The sequence below is a fragment of the Rhyacophila brunnea genome, unplaced genomic scaffold (genome assembly GCF_057557595.1).
Source record: "Rhyacophila brunnea isolate RB1 unplaced genomic scaffold, BYU_Rbru_1.0 scaffold_15, whole genome shotgun sequence".
NCBI classification, from domain to species: Eukaryota; Metazoa; Arthropoda; class Insecta; order Trichoptera; family Rhyacophilidae; genus Rhyacophila; species Rhyacophila brunnea.
Window position 1 is genome coordinate 36600583 of NW_028232806.1, and position 18036 is coordinate 36618618.

General features: G+C 32.5%; 1 protein-coding gene across 1 annotated transcript in view; it reads left to right on the plus strand.

The window, feature by feature from the left end:
• The window catches only part of LOC147075289 (multiple PDZ domain protein-like), a 665568-nt gene that overhangs the window by 156162 nt on the left and 491370 nt on the right, over positions 1–18036 (plus strand). The window contains exon 5 of the mRNA XM_085942916.1: positions 12346–12540. Coding sequence (XP_085799042.1) covers positions 12346–12540 — 195 coding nt within the window. The remainder of the gene's footprint in view (positions 1–12345; positions 12541–18036) is intronic.

An 18036-nucleotide genomic window follows, 5' to 3' on the forward strand; every position in this document is an offset into this window, starting at 1 on the left:
CCTGGCATACGACCCAAAACAATTAATCTTTTGAGGTTTTTTGGGTCTTGGCGAACAGTGTGTCTAGAGAATCACATTAATACGGTCTCTTACTGACTTCCGGCTCCTACAGTATTGACGCATTGGTTCTGTGTTTCATTAAGATTAAAAATAAATATCTTATAATCTATACATCAAACTATAAAATAGAAAGTATGCTTGTCTGTTCCTTCTAATTTTACAACGTTTTTATTAGGTCGTATTCTTGTTTGTCCGGTGGTTGTTTATCCAGTACAAATCTTGCAATCGATTTTTAACTAACTTCCCGACTAGCTAGACATTTAAAACTTTTAGAATATATCAGAACACGATGAAAATACTTTTAGCCATCTTTAAGCAGAATTGAATTCATTTTCAGTTAATTCTGTTTTGTATGAAAAGTTATTTCGGAAGAAATCCGTAAAAAGTAAAACATTATTATTGGTTGCTAGGGGTCTGGGGTCCTAGCAACTAAATTATTAATATATACGTGCGTTACTATGGAAATCAATAATATGAAATGTCAAAATGACATTTCAGTATTCTATATTTATTCAGTATGTTTAGCGTGTACAATTTTTTTTGATCGTGTAAGCTGGTCAAGTTTATATGATTCAACAGAAAATTTAAAAACGTTGTATATAAAAAGTTCTTTTTATCTTGTAATTATTTATTTTTACTCACATTAAGATAAATATTTAATTATTTTTATTTCGACAAATCGATAGCCGATACCATAGTTCAATAGAAAATCAACTCAACACATCTTGTTGTAGGATAATGGTGTTTAAAATATTTACATAAATTTTTCGGTGTTGATTTTTGAATGAGTGTGTTTTTTATTTAGTCTGAAAGAATATAGCAATGCATGATAATTTTTACAGTTTAACAAAGAATACACCCAGACATTCTATAATTACTGAATTAATGAATAATCCCAAAAAGTGTTTTTCGATTTTATGGCTCATTGAAAAAAAACGAGTTATTTTTTACTGAATTATAAAGAAAAAGCAGTTCTACATCGATTGCCATGATTAACCCTTGAGTTTTGAGTTCTTTTCCTATAGAACTAGGGTATTGATAGTGTATACCTAGTAGTGGCGAAGGGTAGAGGTAGCCTGTTAAGATCCGCCATAAATAGTGCACACTAAACTTTGTCAGTCATACGTATTTGTTTTCATTGAAATAATACTAAGATGGCCTTGGTTAGTTTCTAAATTTCAATTTGATTAAACCCTGCGAAAATCAAGCCATAATAGATAAAAGTAAAAAAATACTCGTCTATCTATAAAACTAAATTATCCAATTAAATAATACATAACTTTGGATATTTTATAGATAGAATAATATTTTTTTTATCTATTATAGTTTGTTTTTGGCAGAGCTTAATGAATTTATAAAAATGAACCAACAATATTTGTAATATTGTATATATCTATAAAATATCAAAAATTATGCTATTAAATCGCACATCATTTTGGATATTTTATAGATATTTTGGTTTGCGCAAGATTTAATTAATTTTAAAAACCAACCAACATCATGTCTAATATTATTTATTCTTAACCCAACGAAAACAAATAATTATGAATGAAAAAGTATGCACAATTTTTTCGTATTGTCCAAAGTATACCAAAACTCTTATGCTTTGGTTTAGGCTGGGCGTAATTGATTTTTATAAACTAACCAACACCGTCTATAAATTGTAATCTTAGAGCAGCATGCAAAATCTAAGATTTCGTTCCTAAGGATAAGTCGCCGAAAAGGATGACTTAACTATAGACAATCCTGAGTATAGAGTTAAGGAATCCTTAACCATAGACTACTTTTGTTATGAACACGCCCCCTTCTGTATTACCATTTACCACTGACAGCTGCTGTCAAAATAAATTCGCATATCTTTAAAACAGTCCATACAGTCAAATTCATTTAACAATGTATCTCAATATGGATATTGATAGTGTTAATTCGTTTGGCATGTACTTGCAGAATATTATTTTACTTTTATACGCCAGCCCGCAGAAATACAAAATGCCAGGTGAAGAATGACACTAGACGCTAGTGTTACCATGTTAAAAAAATATCTTGCGGTGCCTGTGGAATCACGTATAATGACTTATAACGGAAACATAAGAGTATTATAATTAAATATTAATATGTATTTATAGTTATTGCAATTATAAAATGCAGTTGTCATATTTTTGTCATCGTTTAACAATTATAAAATAATTTACCTAAACTATAGAAAAGAGAATTTTTAAATATGGTATTATTTTTAATAGAAATGATCTTAACTAAGGACAATGTTTCTGCATAGTGTTTTCTGCTAAGGAAATTTTAGTTATGACAAATGTTTCTGCATTCCGCTCTTAGTCAAATATAAACATTTACGTATGACTAATACAGTTTAATGTGCACTATTTATGACGGATCTTAACAGCCTATCTCCATCCTTCGCCACTGATACCTAGATATCTTAATTGTTTTGATAATAAAAAAGTAATTATTAATTCAGGAACGGTTTCATCCGCTTCGAAGGACATTGTTAAGTGGTAAAAAATAAAGACATTAATACAGTACATTTCTACCAAGAATTGACAGTTAACACCATACAAGAAATGTAATTAGTATTGTTTTGCTAAATAAGATATTATACTATCAATACCCTAGTACTACAGGAAAACAACTCAAAATTTCAAGGGTTAATCATGGCAATCGATGTAGAACTGCCTTTTCTTTATATTTCAGTAACAAGATTAATATTATTGTTTTGCTAAATAATTTATCGATCAATGAATCTGGGTGCTTTAGCCAGTGGTTATATTTATTATATCGAAATAATGAGGTGTATTTTTTGGAAGGTAAAATATTATTTTCATTCAATTTTCCAGTTTGCTGACAATAAACTTTGTCTATGTCCACGCCTCTGACTCTTTATGGAGCGGCATTAAAAAACTATTAAAGCGGGGATCGTTTTACGCGGGAAAATTTTCGCGGTTAAATAATAATGGTAGGTACCTATCTGCGTCGCGGCCATTTAAGTGAATCGTTATGAGCCATTTTGAATTGATGTCTTTTAAGCGAAAACATAACAACTTTCAGCGGAATATGGCGATAATAGACACTTAAAAATGACCGTTCGGCTTTTCAAAAGAAAATTGGGGCTTGACGGTATAATTTCGGTGTAATTAATTTTGTAATACTTAGTAATATAACCCTTGCAATCCAGCGCACACAGCATTGACTTATCATCCAGGGACTATTGAGTCGATCCCGGTGAAGTTACAATACAATATTATTATCTACTTATGTGATTTTCACAATACTAGGGAATATATCATTGTTTCACTTACACTTGTCACTGGGCCACATGAACAAATGTAATGTTAAAATGCTGAGTACCTCCGCTACACAGAAGTACATTGTAATATGTATATGTCTGAGAACGATTGTTTTTACTAAAGCCGGGCGGCGAACGTTCGCAGTTAATATGTATACCGTAAAAGTGTCGCTATTAGCGTGGCGAACGTTGGTGCAAAGGCAGCGTTCAGCTGCTAACCAAAAAGTCGGAGGTTCGAACCCGTTCGCGCGTTATTTTTTCATGTGAAAAAATATCTAAAATTATGCCATAAATAAACCATACACAATTTTAGATATTTTATAGATAGAAGAATATTTTTTATCGTCAATTATTGTTTAGTCTAAGCAGATCTCGATGAATTATATCATTAACATAATGTCAAAAAATGTAAAATGTTATTTTGCATATTACAAAAGCGGTCACCCATCTAAGTACTATCTGCGGGTAATGACGCTTAACTTCGGTGATCGGACAAGAACCGTCAGCCGCTCGGCTGGTAACATTCTGCGTTACATTTGAATTATGTGCACAGATTTTTATTTTAATGCCAATGTCACGGCGAGCGGTAAAACATATACTCGTTAAAAAAGTTCAACATCATTATCATCAGCCGGGGTCGATCCACTGCTAGATGAATGCCTACCCTAACTTCGTCCATTCTTGTCCAGTAGCCAGTGGGCATCATGCCAAGTGGCCCACTGAAAGTAGTGTAAATGAAAAAATCACAAAAAAATCATATATGTAAATGTATTGTAACCTCACCATATTGTGTCAATTAAACTCTCTCCTCGATTCATCCGAGCAACTCCGAACGAAATTTCTCTCTACACTCATCATCTCCTCTTTTTATGATTATATTTAAAAATATACCCTTTTATTAGGTAATTTTTTTAAAATGCTATCGTAACACAAAATTGAAAATACGGCGCTCCCTACGACACAGTGACTAACTTTGAATAAGCCCTAATTTTCCACTGAAGAAATATTTTCAATTCAAAAAGTCTTTAAGAATACATTCTCTCGATTTAAACTGCTTAAAAGAAGAACTACCCTCTTGTATATAATATGAGGGCTGCGACCCCAGTGAAAGTAATGATAAAGGAAAACCCGAAAAGTATCCAATCTCAATTTTTAGGCAATAGCGGCTTATGAAGTCCTCCACATTCTTTTTTTTATCCTTCGCAAATCTCTCAGGCCTTATCGTATTTCCTCCCTTTGACACAGCCAGTGATCCAAACAATAATCAGATAAAAAGCGGTTCCGAATATTCGAGTGCGCGTTGCCCGAATATTTTTGATGACATTGTAAAAGAAATCATAAATATATATTATATTACACGTTGGCAAAGCTATTGTTACATTTTGTATACCAACGAATACCTAAGTGATATTATTTTGTAAATTGAGGGATGAACGAAAATCGTCCCTTGATTTTAAAGTGATTTATTTTATGTTACGAGTATATTGTCATACGGAGAATATTGATATAACCAGGGTCATGTACGGGGCATATTATGGGCGCCTGATATATCAGGGCGTTTGAATATATTTTCTTGTATACATTCCTCTGATGCTCATTGATTTGGTAGTCATTTTGAAAGATTTTTTCATAATCATTGATATCAGTTCACTACTGAATAAGATATTTAGACTGCTTAATCTTAAAACCAGCTAACTCTATTTGGGCAAATTTTTCAGGAATGAGAAAAAACGTAAGGCCTTGACTAACAAAGTAGTTAAGGTACTTGATGGAATTTGAATTTACAATACGTACGTTACGTTACCATTGTTCCAGAATGGACGATTTTACACCTCTTGAGTGTAGTATTTTTACTGTTTATAAGTACTAATGATCTATTGTTAGGTTTGACGATTTATTATACGGTTATCGAGTGTATTATTATTAATAATATAGGGGTTTTTTTTTACAAACACTTCAACTATTCATAATTTGTTTGTGATTTTTTATTGTGGCCCTTGACTTGATAGGTAGGTAATGGAGTTTTTACTTACTTTATTGTATTGATTGGTTATATAAGTTAGTGTTAAAAGTATTCGTTGTCAGTGTATATTTGCCTTTTGGTGAGTGTACACAGTGTCTAAAGATGCCGAAAGGCGAAACCCGGGTCGTAAAAAACGACTTAAATGGAATAGTACAAAACTTAAATCTATTAGAATTTAAATATTATACAATCTGTAAATGCATAAAATATGTCCTCTATATTTGTAGGTACCTTTATTTCTGTAGCGAAATGAAACATGCCCGAGTTAATTGCTTTATCTGTTAAACATGTTCTGTAAATTGTAAAGCTATTCATTAAATGTTACAAAATTCAGCATAATACGGAGGTAAAATAACCATCTGATAAAAATAAACATTCAGAGAGTGTACAGATACTTCTGACTTGTGGTAGACACGTGTCACGATCCTTGCGCTGTGATAGGCTTAACCCAGTATCTTTTAATGAGGAATCAGAAACCTTTTACTTAATACTTTGTATTTGATTTATTCATTTGAAAATGAGATAAATCATAAAGATGTTTAAGAATACTTACCGGCGGTAAGCTCAAGGTCAAAGGGCCAAGGACTTTTTAACCCCTAATTATTGCACGATGTCGCCTTTGGTTACGTGTAGATTTTACGTAAAACAATTCACCGTGGCACAGTTCACCGTGAGTTTTCTATCGCAAAGAGACGACCATATGGCTTATACTATAAGGTTTCAAATTTTATTAGATTCAATTTGAACATTAATTCAATTTTCATGGCCGATTTCGCCAAAATTCATGAATTCAAGAATGAAAACCAAACCTTACCTAATAAATAATCCAGTATTTGGAGAGCGCTTATGAGCAGGTTTTAAAAAAGCCAATAGCTAAAATGTGTCGCAATTAAGCATGGCAGTCGTAGCATAGTGGTAATGCACAGGGCGCGATACCCAAGAGACGCAGATTCGATCCTGCCGAGTGTCTTACTTTTTTCAAAAAAGATTTTTTCCATTGGCTATATTTTCTCATGAGTGTTTTTAGAATTATGTATGTTCATAATTATAAACTTAAATATCTTGAAAGAAAGGCATATTATATGAATAGTAACTAGAAAAATCGCGTCAAACGAAATATTGAAAGTTTGCGTCTAATAGTGATTTTTGTACGTACTAAAGCACAATAATTTATACTCGTATTGGGACCAATTTCGTTTTTTTATTTACTTAGAAATTAGATCGCCCACACATAATTTATTGGAGTTTTTCGCAACGACGTATATTTAGAAAGTGCTTCGCGACAAGTCGGATTCATCAGACGCGCTATATATGGTAAATACGTTTGTGATTGTAATTAAAATAACAAAATATATAAATATACTGACACATGACGATTAAACTCTGTTTGCTATCGAATAAGACAATATTATAATGAACATTCGTCCGAGTAAAAAAAACTATAGGAAACCATAATACGTTGTTTGGTTTTCTCTCTCGACCATGTCCGATACTAAAAAGAACTACAGGCATCCACAGAGTGGAGGTTTGTATTAGGTAACAGATTTTGTTTTTACGAGAAATGGATGTCAGCCAATTGCTCAACCTATTAGGCCAGCGATACTCAACCTGCGGCCCGAAACACATTTATTATCAGGAATTTCGTATATCTTGAGATTCGATTCGACTTTGATGCACAGATAGTGACACCCGAAGAGGATTGTCATTATGGTCAATTCTTAGATGCTTCACATCACCAATTGACGGGTCCCGTGATACTCTCGATTAAGACCGAGGGTGGTACGGGGCGGGTTTGGTGGAGGGACTTTAACTTCAATGTCATTATGGTCCACATCAGATCTGGTATAAGAGTGTTGCTATTACACACGATCAATTTAAAAAACACGCATAATTTTTTAAATCTCAAAAATGTTTTGTAAAAAAGGGGGGGGGGGTTCATGATTTTTTTCGTTACACCAGTTACTGGTGTAACGAAAAAAATCATGAAACCAGTAGTCATGCGGCCCGCGTTAATTTATAAATATATGTATTTGGCCCGAAGAAAAAAAAGGTTGAGTATCATTGTATTAGGCCCATAATCTGACTCATACACACATTGAAAAACAATATGACGTGTACTTGCCAGACCCAGGATTTGAACCTTGGATCCACGACGCTATAGGCCGACGCTTAAACCGCGCGGCCATCGTGGGTGTTGTAGTAGACGGAAAACTATAATTTAAGAAATCATATTACAATAATAATTATTATGGGTGATATTACAGTTCTATATTCGTGTCACTGAGGAGATATCGAATCATTTCCTAGCTACTTATGTAACCTTAAGGATATACTTCAGCTGAGGCATGGTCTAAAAAGATCGTAACTAGGCGATGCGCGGATTGTGCAAATGACAATGAAATATAATTTGTCATAAAAATTCAAGTTGCGTCCTTTTAATGTTATGTTTATTATTATATTCGTAATAATAATAGTATATTCATTGACATGTTTTCTTTTTCAAATATATGCGAAACGTTTTTTAGTCATATTTACACGATTTAAGAATATATTCCTCCGACGCCATCACAAAAAAAATTGACGTGCTCACATCTCGACTATCGCTCTTCGACTGGCAACGCGGCCGAAATTACGTCCCACTTACTGTTGAAAATTATTTGCCGTTTCACTTATGTACGCTCATAAATCGACGTGTGACAGGGTGTAGGACGATTTGGCGCCGGTACAACTGGGCTACATGCAATCGAATGACATATGAAAATAAATAGACGATCGTGAATAATTATAAGTAGTTACTTTTAAAATATATTTTTAAAATTATTATTTATATTTAAATTATTACATTATTATTTAAAACTAATAACTAAAAAGATTGTTCTTTTATTTACTTATATATAAAGCCTCAGGCATGATAATTCTGTTGACAGTGACCGCAATAAAACATTATGTAGAGCAAAATGAATTAAAACGAGTATGTTAGTAGTAAATAGAAACTGAGATAATTCGACAATTCTCGAGATTCTTGAGAAATCGAAATTATTAACAAATTATCTCTTTTTTACCCCTCCTTTTACCTCCTTTACCTTACATAAGCCGGATTTTTTAAATAGGAAAATTAAACAAATTTTGTTCAGGATCGAAGTCGAGAGCTTTTTTTTTTATCTCGGCCGCAAAATTTTATCAATGGCGAATTTTAAAAATTGCATCCAAAGTCATGGTCACAGAAAATTCGGATAAATTTTATACGCAACATGATACATTAAATTTATAGCGTTTTTAGAGGTCGTTTAAATCTGTTCGAAGCATAAAAAACGCTATATATTATGTTAGATCTGGGAAGATAGAAGTTGAGTTGGCAACTCTGGTCGAGGCCTTTATATTTTTTTTTGAGAAATGAAATTTTCTTGTGAAATACTAATATATTTCTTTAGAAATATAAATATAATGTTTTGTTTTTTTTTTTATTTCGGTTGCGGTTGGCAGCTTAGTTCAGTGAAAAATTCTCGATTTCTCGAGATTCTCATTGAAGATTTCTTAAAAAATGAGAATTCTCCAAAATTCGAAAAAAATAATTTTTCGATATTCGAGATTGGCCTCTTTTCATTATTTTTCGAGAATTTTCGAGACAAGGTTTCTTTATTACAACCTTAAGTTATGACTGAAATTTAAAATATCTCAGTGATTTCGATATGGTAACGACATAATGTCCCATCAGACAAAAGAAGAGGACAGAAGAATGGCAACAACGTTAATTTAAAACAAATATTGAATTTATTCCGTAGCTATCATTAATAATTGTGCATCTTGATTTAAAGAGTATTTTATACCCCAAGGCTATAAACGGAGTTTTTATTGTGTATGTTTACTGTATTTATTTTTAAAATTTAAGCTCTTACCCAAATGTTTTAAGTGTGTCAAAAGGTAAAAAGCCCCTGCTGGAAGCTTTCGTTTTTGCACGCGTAGCAGAAAAAAAGCTCTCAAGTAAAAGTTTAGATAAGATGAGGATGTGTAAAACAGATCCAATTAAAAGTTTCATTCGGAATTTTATTGGCTGTCATCAAATGGTATTATTGTGACGCTAGAGTAATTACATTAAACAGGTATTTGGAAAAAATGCAATTTCTAATATTGAAAGTAATTTCATGTTACAACATGTATGTAGCTCTTTGCGTAGAGGATTTGCATATAGGAGAAATATGAGAATACTATGGATTATCTATATATAAACCACAGAAGTTTTAGTGCAGCTCACGTTTGGTCGAATATTATGTATAGGTATATCATATATCAGTGGGTCTATTCTATACTTATCGACCGCTAAAGTGATAAATATTATCAAACTTAGGGTATGATTGTATCAAAGTATTATCACTTATTGTAATTGTAACAATAAGTGCTAATACTTTAATACAAACATACCCTAAGTTTAATAATTTTTATCACTTTAGCGGTCGATAAGTATAGAATAGACCCACAAGAACGTGTAACGCTTTGATCACGGGATTAATTTTGGTCGATTGCACCATATTTATAATATAAAAATTCACTCATGAAAATGTAAACAGCGTATAAATTCGGTTTTGAAGAGGAAGCATTAACAATTCTTATTTTTATTGCGTTAATCAACTTACCTATGTAAAGATTATTTTAAAATTAATCACTAGTATTTGATGCGTATTGCATCACTTAGGTATGGTGGTTATAATATTTAGTGGACTGTAGGAAGCAATTTGGAGTTGGAAGAGAACAGTTGATAAAGGGATATAGTACAGGCAATAACCTTTGTGATAGTCCAACTGCTGGCTCTTGGAGCACTCTGGTGGATCTCGGGTCACTCACTCGTACACACTTGGTTTGATTAGGGCTCGTTTTATCATTCGAGTCATACTGTACTTGCTTCGGTTAAAGATCAATGAGTTTCTGATTAAATTTGAGTGATATTTACGTATTGTTGGTAGAATCGTAACAGATTTTGATGCGATGGCGGTCGAATTATAACTAAATAATTGGTAAAAGTGCCTGGGTGACACGAATGATTGGGGAAGTATAATGGAAATGTTGGGTGGGACTTTTACCACAATAATTGGTGCAACCATGCAGTATGAGTGATAAAAATAGAGGATGTGACTCCTTGCGCTTTTAACTGAGACATAGTTTTCTCTTACCGTTTCACAATTCGAAAAGACAACAATTTCTGTGCAACAAAAATTCAATAATTATGTATTCTTTGTGTTAATAAGTCTGTGTCTAGTATAGTTTTCAATACAATTAACCCAGAAAGGCTATAGTGAATAAGTTATAACTTATGTAGGTATTATTATTTTTATCATAAACTCAGCCAAATATAATTACAAGAACTTTTTATTTACAACGTTTTTAAATTTTCTGTTGAATCATATGAAATTGACTTGACTAGCTTAAACGATCAAAAAAATTTGTACTTGATAGAAATAATACTGAAAAGTCATTTTAACAAGTCATATTGATTCCTATAGTAACGGAAGTATATATTAATAATTTAGTTGCTAGGTGTTGAAATAACTTTTCATACCAAACAGAATTAACTGAAAATGAATTCAATTCTACTTAAAGATGGCTAAAAGTATTAAAAAATGCATTGGAATTGTGTTCTGATATATTCTAAAAGTTTCAAATGTCTAGCTAGTCGGGAAGTTAGTTAAAAATCGATTGCAAGATTTGCACCGGACAAAGAACCACCGGACAAATAAGAATACGAGCTAAGAAAAACGTTGTAATAAATAGGTAGGTACGTGTAATTAAGCTAAATAATCATATTGGGAGAGTGTGATAGATTACTGTTAGTTTTGATACTAGATAGTAATTCACAGCCTAATTGTAATTAGATATTTATAGCTCACATACTCGTAACTATACAACCTGTAATTGACTTTCGGCAAAACGTAATTTAATATTTCTTAACCACTTGATGTCTATAGAGTTTCTGGTTTTCGGTTTTAGATATTTTGGGTTTATGTTATTAATAGACTCGAAATGTAAATTCGATAATTATGAGATACTATACAGACAACAACAACTATATTAAGTTATTTTCTGCAAAACAGAAACTAGCTCTGAGATACTAATATAATATATCATCATCATCATCATCATGATCAGTCTGAATCTATCCACTACTAGATGAAGGCCTCTTTAAGCTGCTTCCACTTCTATCGGTCCTGTACAGTGCGTTGCCACGTACTTCCGCAGAACTTTATCATTTTATCGATCCAGTGGCCTCTAGGTCTACCTTGCGGACGTTTTGTACTTCTTGGATACTACTGGATGACTAGATTTGTCCAAAAATTGTCTTTTCTTCGAGCTATGTGTCCAGCTCATTTCCATTTAAGACTTTAATAATAATAATATATAAATATACATAATCACCTCAGACACCAGAAAAAACCATATTTGAAAAAAAATACGATGCTCGACGGGATTTACACCCATATAACTACTGGTATCACGCCAACTGTGCATTAACTAATTATGCTACAAGCCTCCTATCTAATCAAATCGCGTTATTATTGACTATCGTTGTGTATTAAATAAAAAAAATATTAATTACCATAATTACTAACCAACGCCCGGCTCTCGCCAAATATTTTAGTTATAACGTCTCCTTTAACTTGCTAACAATTTTTAATAAACCATTTCTTTTATTCAACGAATAATTTGTTTAATGCACAGTTGGCGTGATACCAGTGGTTATACAGGTTCAAATCCCGTCGAGCATAGTATTGTTTTCAAACATGATTTTTTTATTGATCTGAGGTGTTTTCAAGTTATGTATGTTCAATATATAGAATTTCTAATTCTCAAAATCTTGTGAATTATTCGTTGAATAAAAGAAATGGTTTATTGATATATAAATACTTAAAAATACCCCTAACGATTTTAATATAATATGATATTGTTTTTATTAAAACGATTGTTTTTCTTGCAGTCTCTCGGTGCCAGCAATGCTCCCATTGTGCCGACTCGAGTACTGGGTGACCCAGACGAGCTGGACAGGCACTTGGTTGAGAGTGGCTACGCTGAGTGCGTAGCACCTCCACCCCCCGAGCCTCCCCTCGTAGACCGATACGAGGACCGCTACGTCTACCACAGGGGGACTGGCGGCGTAGACCTTGAGTTATTGGTGAGTTTAATAATAATTAATTGTAAGAATACTAAATATACTCTTATAATTACTCTTTTAAGTATATAATTAAACTACAGTTATAGATATTATTATTATTACGGTAAGTAATTTTGAATATTGTTCAAATTACACACATAAACACTATCTTTGTTGATTGTTTCACTTTCATCTTTAATATGTTTTTACATTTGAAAGAATTTTGATAGATCAGCACATATTTAAAAAAAAATTAATAGTAATGCAAATAAAACACGATATATTTGTTTCAAAGTGACCATTATACCATACGTAATTTTAGATATTTTATAGATAAACTTATATTTTTTGACTATTATCTACTATGGAATGGATTAGGCAGGGTTTAATTGAATTAAAAAAAATACAAACAGCACTTATGTACATATTATAGACTAAGTTCAATGAAAACAAATAGGTACGTTTGACTAACAAAGTTTATGGTGCACTATTTTGTCGGATCTTAACAGCCTACCTTCACTCTTCGCCACTGATGTATTATAGAAATGAATATAGTCAAAAATATCACAATATAAAATTCGACTTGCGAAAACTCATAGAATATGACGGAATGATCTCCCCTCTTTCACTCTGTGACTATTCAAGAATAATACCCTTTCCTTAAGAAGTTTCCATAGATATATATGTGTGTTTAAAAGCATATTCATTATACGAAAGACTCTTTATTACCACATATTTTTAACTATAGTGGAACCCCGATTTACCGTTCTCGCATAAATCGTTTTCCCACATGGATCGTTAATTTTTGAAAGACCCGCCAAACACCTATAAGAACAATGTTAATTAATTATAATAAGAACAATTAATATAATCCCTCATTAACTGTTCCTCGATCTATCGTCTAAAAAGTATGGTCCCGTCACATATATTATCCCGATTGACTGTTTTTTTTAAATATTTTTAATTACGCTTTCATAGAATTATTTATGATACTTTTATTATGATTTGTTTGCACAGATCGTAAGATCAGAAATAATCAAGATTTGATTTTAATTGTAGCAGCATATTAAAAACATATTATAAATATTAATTAATATAATATATTGATAAAGAACAATTTCAAAAAATGGTATACCTACATATAATATCAATCAGCCGTATTGAATCGTAGACATCTACGCTGTTTCATAATATACATCACTCTTATAAACCGGCTCGGGCGTAGACCCAAGTGGCTACGGTGCTACGAGATGGCAATCACTTACGGTACGGCGTAGGCACTGAATCAAAACAGTCGAGACTCGAGATTTTATGAGTCGAGATCCGAAACAATAAATAAAAGATTGAATCATCAGTTTTCAACGAGATATTTGTGAACAGTGGCGGCAGGTATTGAACATCGGTATATCTTCTCATTATATATTCAGAAAACACAGTTATATAATATATACGATTGTGTATATACAACTTTTCATAGCTACTTAATCATTGAAGTAGTAAGTTATTTTTTTTGTGATTCGTATAAAATATAGTGAATATGAAAAGTCTTGTTTGGAGAATCGTTATTAAAAATATATCTATAATAATAATAATGAAATTATGAAAATATCTGCCTGTGATTTCGAAATAGTTGCCTTTTAGTCAGCATTTTGACTATATCCACAATTTGTCCAGAACATTATTAATATAGTTAAACATGGTCTGTCTGTCAGTCTGTTTGATTATTGAAGTTATACTTATTTAGGTGCGTTTGGAAAATCAGATCAGAGTGTATTTTTGGCGTGTGACATGTAACACATAATTTATTTTTTCACACAAAATTTGAAATTGGATTCGAACCACCGACAGTTGGTTATCAGCCGAACGCACTACCATTACGCCACAGTATGATACTCCAATCGTGACAATTATACAGTATAATATTATAGTTTAGAATTGTTCCGTTGCCTAGGCAGCGAATTTATTATTGTCGGCCATTTGCAATTCCTTACGTAAATAAACGATTTAACGTCATAATGGCAGTTGTTACTTTCAAAATAAAAACAATGAGAAATAATTATATAATTAAGTAATATAAGTTAAAGTGTATAGAAATAAACCAACAGCGCTCCAATAAGCGGCCCGTTTTCTTACGTGTGAAATTTAACAAGATAATTAAGAGCTAGTTGAAGAATCTAGGTTATCACATTGTTACGCCAAAGAAGTATAACTTCTAACACGCGTACATAATAACACACACGCCGACTTTTTAGTGGGTTTATAAATACATGAGATGTTTTTAAATTATGTATGTTCAATAAATACACGTAATTTTATGTTGAGGTACCTATTATATTATAAATTATAGTTCAATAATTATTACTGTAAATAATGGTTAAATTAATAAGATGATATTATCTGTAGGTACTACTAATTAATCATGGCGTCACTGTTTTTACTAGCAAGGCTTAGAAATCAGCGCATTTAAAGAGTAATAAACACTTCCAATCGAGACTGATCCTATCATCCCTGAAGGTTAAATTTAATGTAACATGGGATTATATTTATTGATCAGGCGCTCCTGGGTGTATTTTATTACACGCCGTTTCCTCCATCACGAATTTTTTACACATTTCGACGCAAATATGGTGTTGAAATGGCTTTAGATTTTAGATCTAGGTCATTTCTATTTTTATTGGTTGAATGGTGCTTCATAACAACTTGAAACATGAAATATTAAAAAAACTAGGATTAAATCTGTCTTCAAATTATTCATTATTTAAATTATTGTTAACGGCCCACGTACGCCACGTAGGTCAAAATGGAGATTTATGGTATTTTCAGAGCATAATCCTGGACATTCCTTAAATGTTGTAGATAATTTATTTATATAATTTTAAACCCTTATAACCCTTTATATTTATTTTAAACATTAATTGATGACTGCATAAAGTATTTTTATTACATAAAATAGTATTCTTTTAAACCTCTCAATCTAATGTTTTAGAATAAATTAATATTTCAGTACATCTATGGGCAGTGGTGTTAAGATTTTTTACATTTATTAATTTTTAAACGCATTTATAAAACCATTAGTAAAATTAATGTTAACATTATATAGTGAAATAAACGATAGAAAATTATATTTATAATCTCTGTGATCCCAAATTTGACAAGAATTAGGCATTTCATTATTCAAAAAATGGGCACGATTAACATATTTGAAGATAATTCTGAAGATATTGATTATAAGCTACGTTTTTGTCCATTCAAATGTGATAAACATCTTACGAATAATGATTAGTTACAATAATTATTGACCTAAGAATAAGGTAGTATTATTTTGAAATACGTCATTTGTATTGGCATTTCCTAGTGGTTAAGCTACAACATACGGCCGTAGCCATAAATTAACGATAAACGAAATAGGGAGTAAGATCATGTTAACGCGCATGTTTGAATATGTACCTAACCGAAAAACCGATTTTTAATTTCGTTATTTCCTATTGAATGCCGGTATTCGTAAAATAAATGAAAAAAAAAACAAAAGTATATAAGTATTTACCAATAAATATAATATAATAAGTATGTATAAATCTCTTTGAAATATTAATATTTTAAAGCATGTGTCATTGCTGACCATCAAGGACGATGAAGGGCTATGGAAATAAACTAGACAAAAAATTACAATCCTGCTGTGTCTTTTATGTTAATAAATACATTTTGTTTCCACTGTCAATACCGAATATATCGGTATTGTCTGATTTTTAAAACCGGTATTGCAATACCTACACACAGTGAAGCTAGATCTGATCCACAAACATTTACTTTAAACCTTGTAGGACTTAGGAATAATGTTATGGGTTGGAGTTATTAAAAGATATTCTTAATTAAAATTAATGTTGTCCTTTATTTTCTATTTTATAACATAAAATCACATAACACTTTTATTGGTATACTAATGATACCTCCACGTTTCCACGTGTTTGGAGGACCCCTTTAGGGTAAAGTACGAGCGAAGATATGGATGCCACATTCATGTTTTTTTTATAGTCCGCTAAGCCAAATATCCATCTATCGCCGCTCCATTAAATAAAGTGCGCGGTACTTTTATTAATTTACAAAACGAAACATAAGAAGTACGTATTTAAAGGACACTTAAAGAAATAATTTTTGTTTTTAAAACGATACCGTAACGTGAAAGGGTAAGTTAGTTAGGTATAACATTTCGACGGCGCGGAAATTTAAATTTAAATTTTTACAAAATTTTTGAATCGTAGGTACTTAGTAAACCTCCCGTAGTTATTAAGCTGAGAGAAAGCAGGTTATTTTGAAACAATTTTTACCTACGGTAGCGATTAGGTCCAAAGTATGCAAAGTCGATAGCCGTAGGCATAAAGCCCATTGACGCAGCGAGTGCGGCACTCGCGCAAAATTTCTACAAGTGGCGCGTAAATCATCGAAAATACAACGTAATCAAATACGCCAGCGCACACTGGACTTGACGATGCCTTGTGCCCCGCCTGCCGCATGAGTCACCGTTTTTTGCTTCTCGGTGATACGATTTAATGAAAATACAAAGAAGTCCATTCATTGAACACGGCTACTAAAATCACGCTGCTCGAGGCGTCGTCGATCGACGGGCGAGAAGCAAATTAAATATAACAGAGAAGTTTTTCTTTAATTTTATTCTGTGTCCTATATTTCGCTGGTTGAATAATGTCGTCGTAAATATTAATTACAAGCCCCGAAATAATATATTATTTTTATTGCTTTGTTATGAGAGACGCTGTAATAATAATTATTTTGTGCCGCTTGGGCCGCTTATTACATAGGTGAAGGGTAATGCGCGGCAAGAGACGTGTGATTATGGTTATGAATAAACGCTTCATACGCCGACTTCGCCCGCTCAACGCGTTCTATGGGCACTATCGCGTAGGCGCATAGGCGGGTTGGGTTAACCTGCGAAAAGCACTTCTGGGAAATGCGTTGGTGACCGTGCGTCGGACGCATGTAATCTAATTATTGTAGATACATAGTTCCGACTTTCGATCTATTAATTCTAAACGAATTATTAAAGCAATGTATCCAGCATATTAAATTATTTTTTTAAAATCGAATGGCGTAAGTCCCATTTCGGGGGCATACCTACAACTAGTCTAAAATTGATGAACAAGGTTTCTTCGCCTGATCTGATCGGCCAATCAGGGTGATGCGAGACTCGCGCCTAATCCATCTAAGGATACGAGGGGTCGAAAAAGGGAGAAGGAAGTCAGTTAGCCGAAGCCTCCGATACGTGACGGACTTCGTGTCCCGTTGATCCTTAAATTTTAATTGCCACAGCCTACGGCGCCTATCATTAACAAATTTAGGGCTTTTGCAAAATTATAACCTGTGTAAAACTTAATAATTGTGTTCTGTGTATTGATATTGTGTATCTGTGTGTATAGCGAGTAACCTTTTTTTGTGAACCTAAACTGTTAAAAATAAAACTTTGTGCTACGAACAACGTGTGTTTCCTTGTGAATATCCACCATA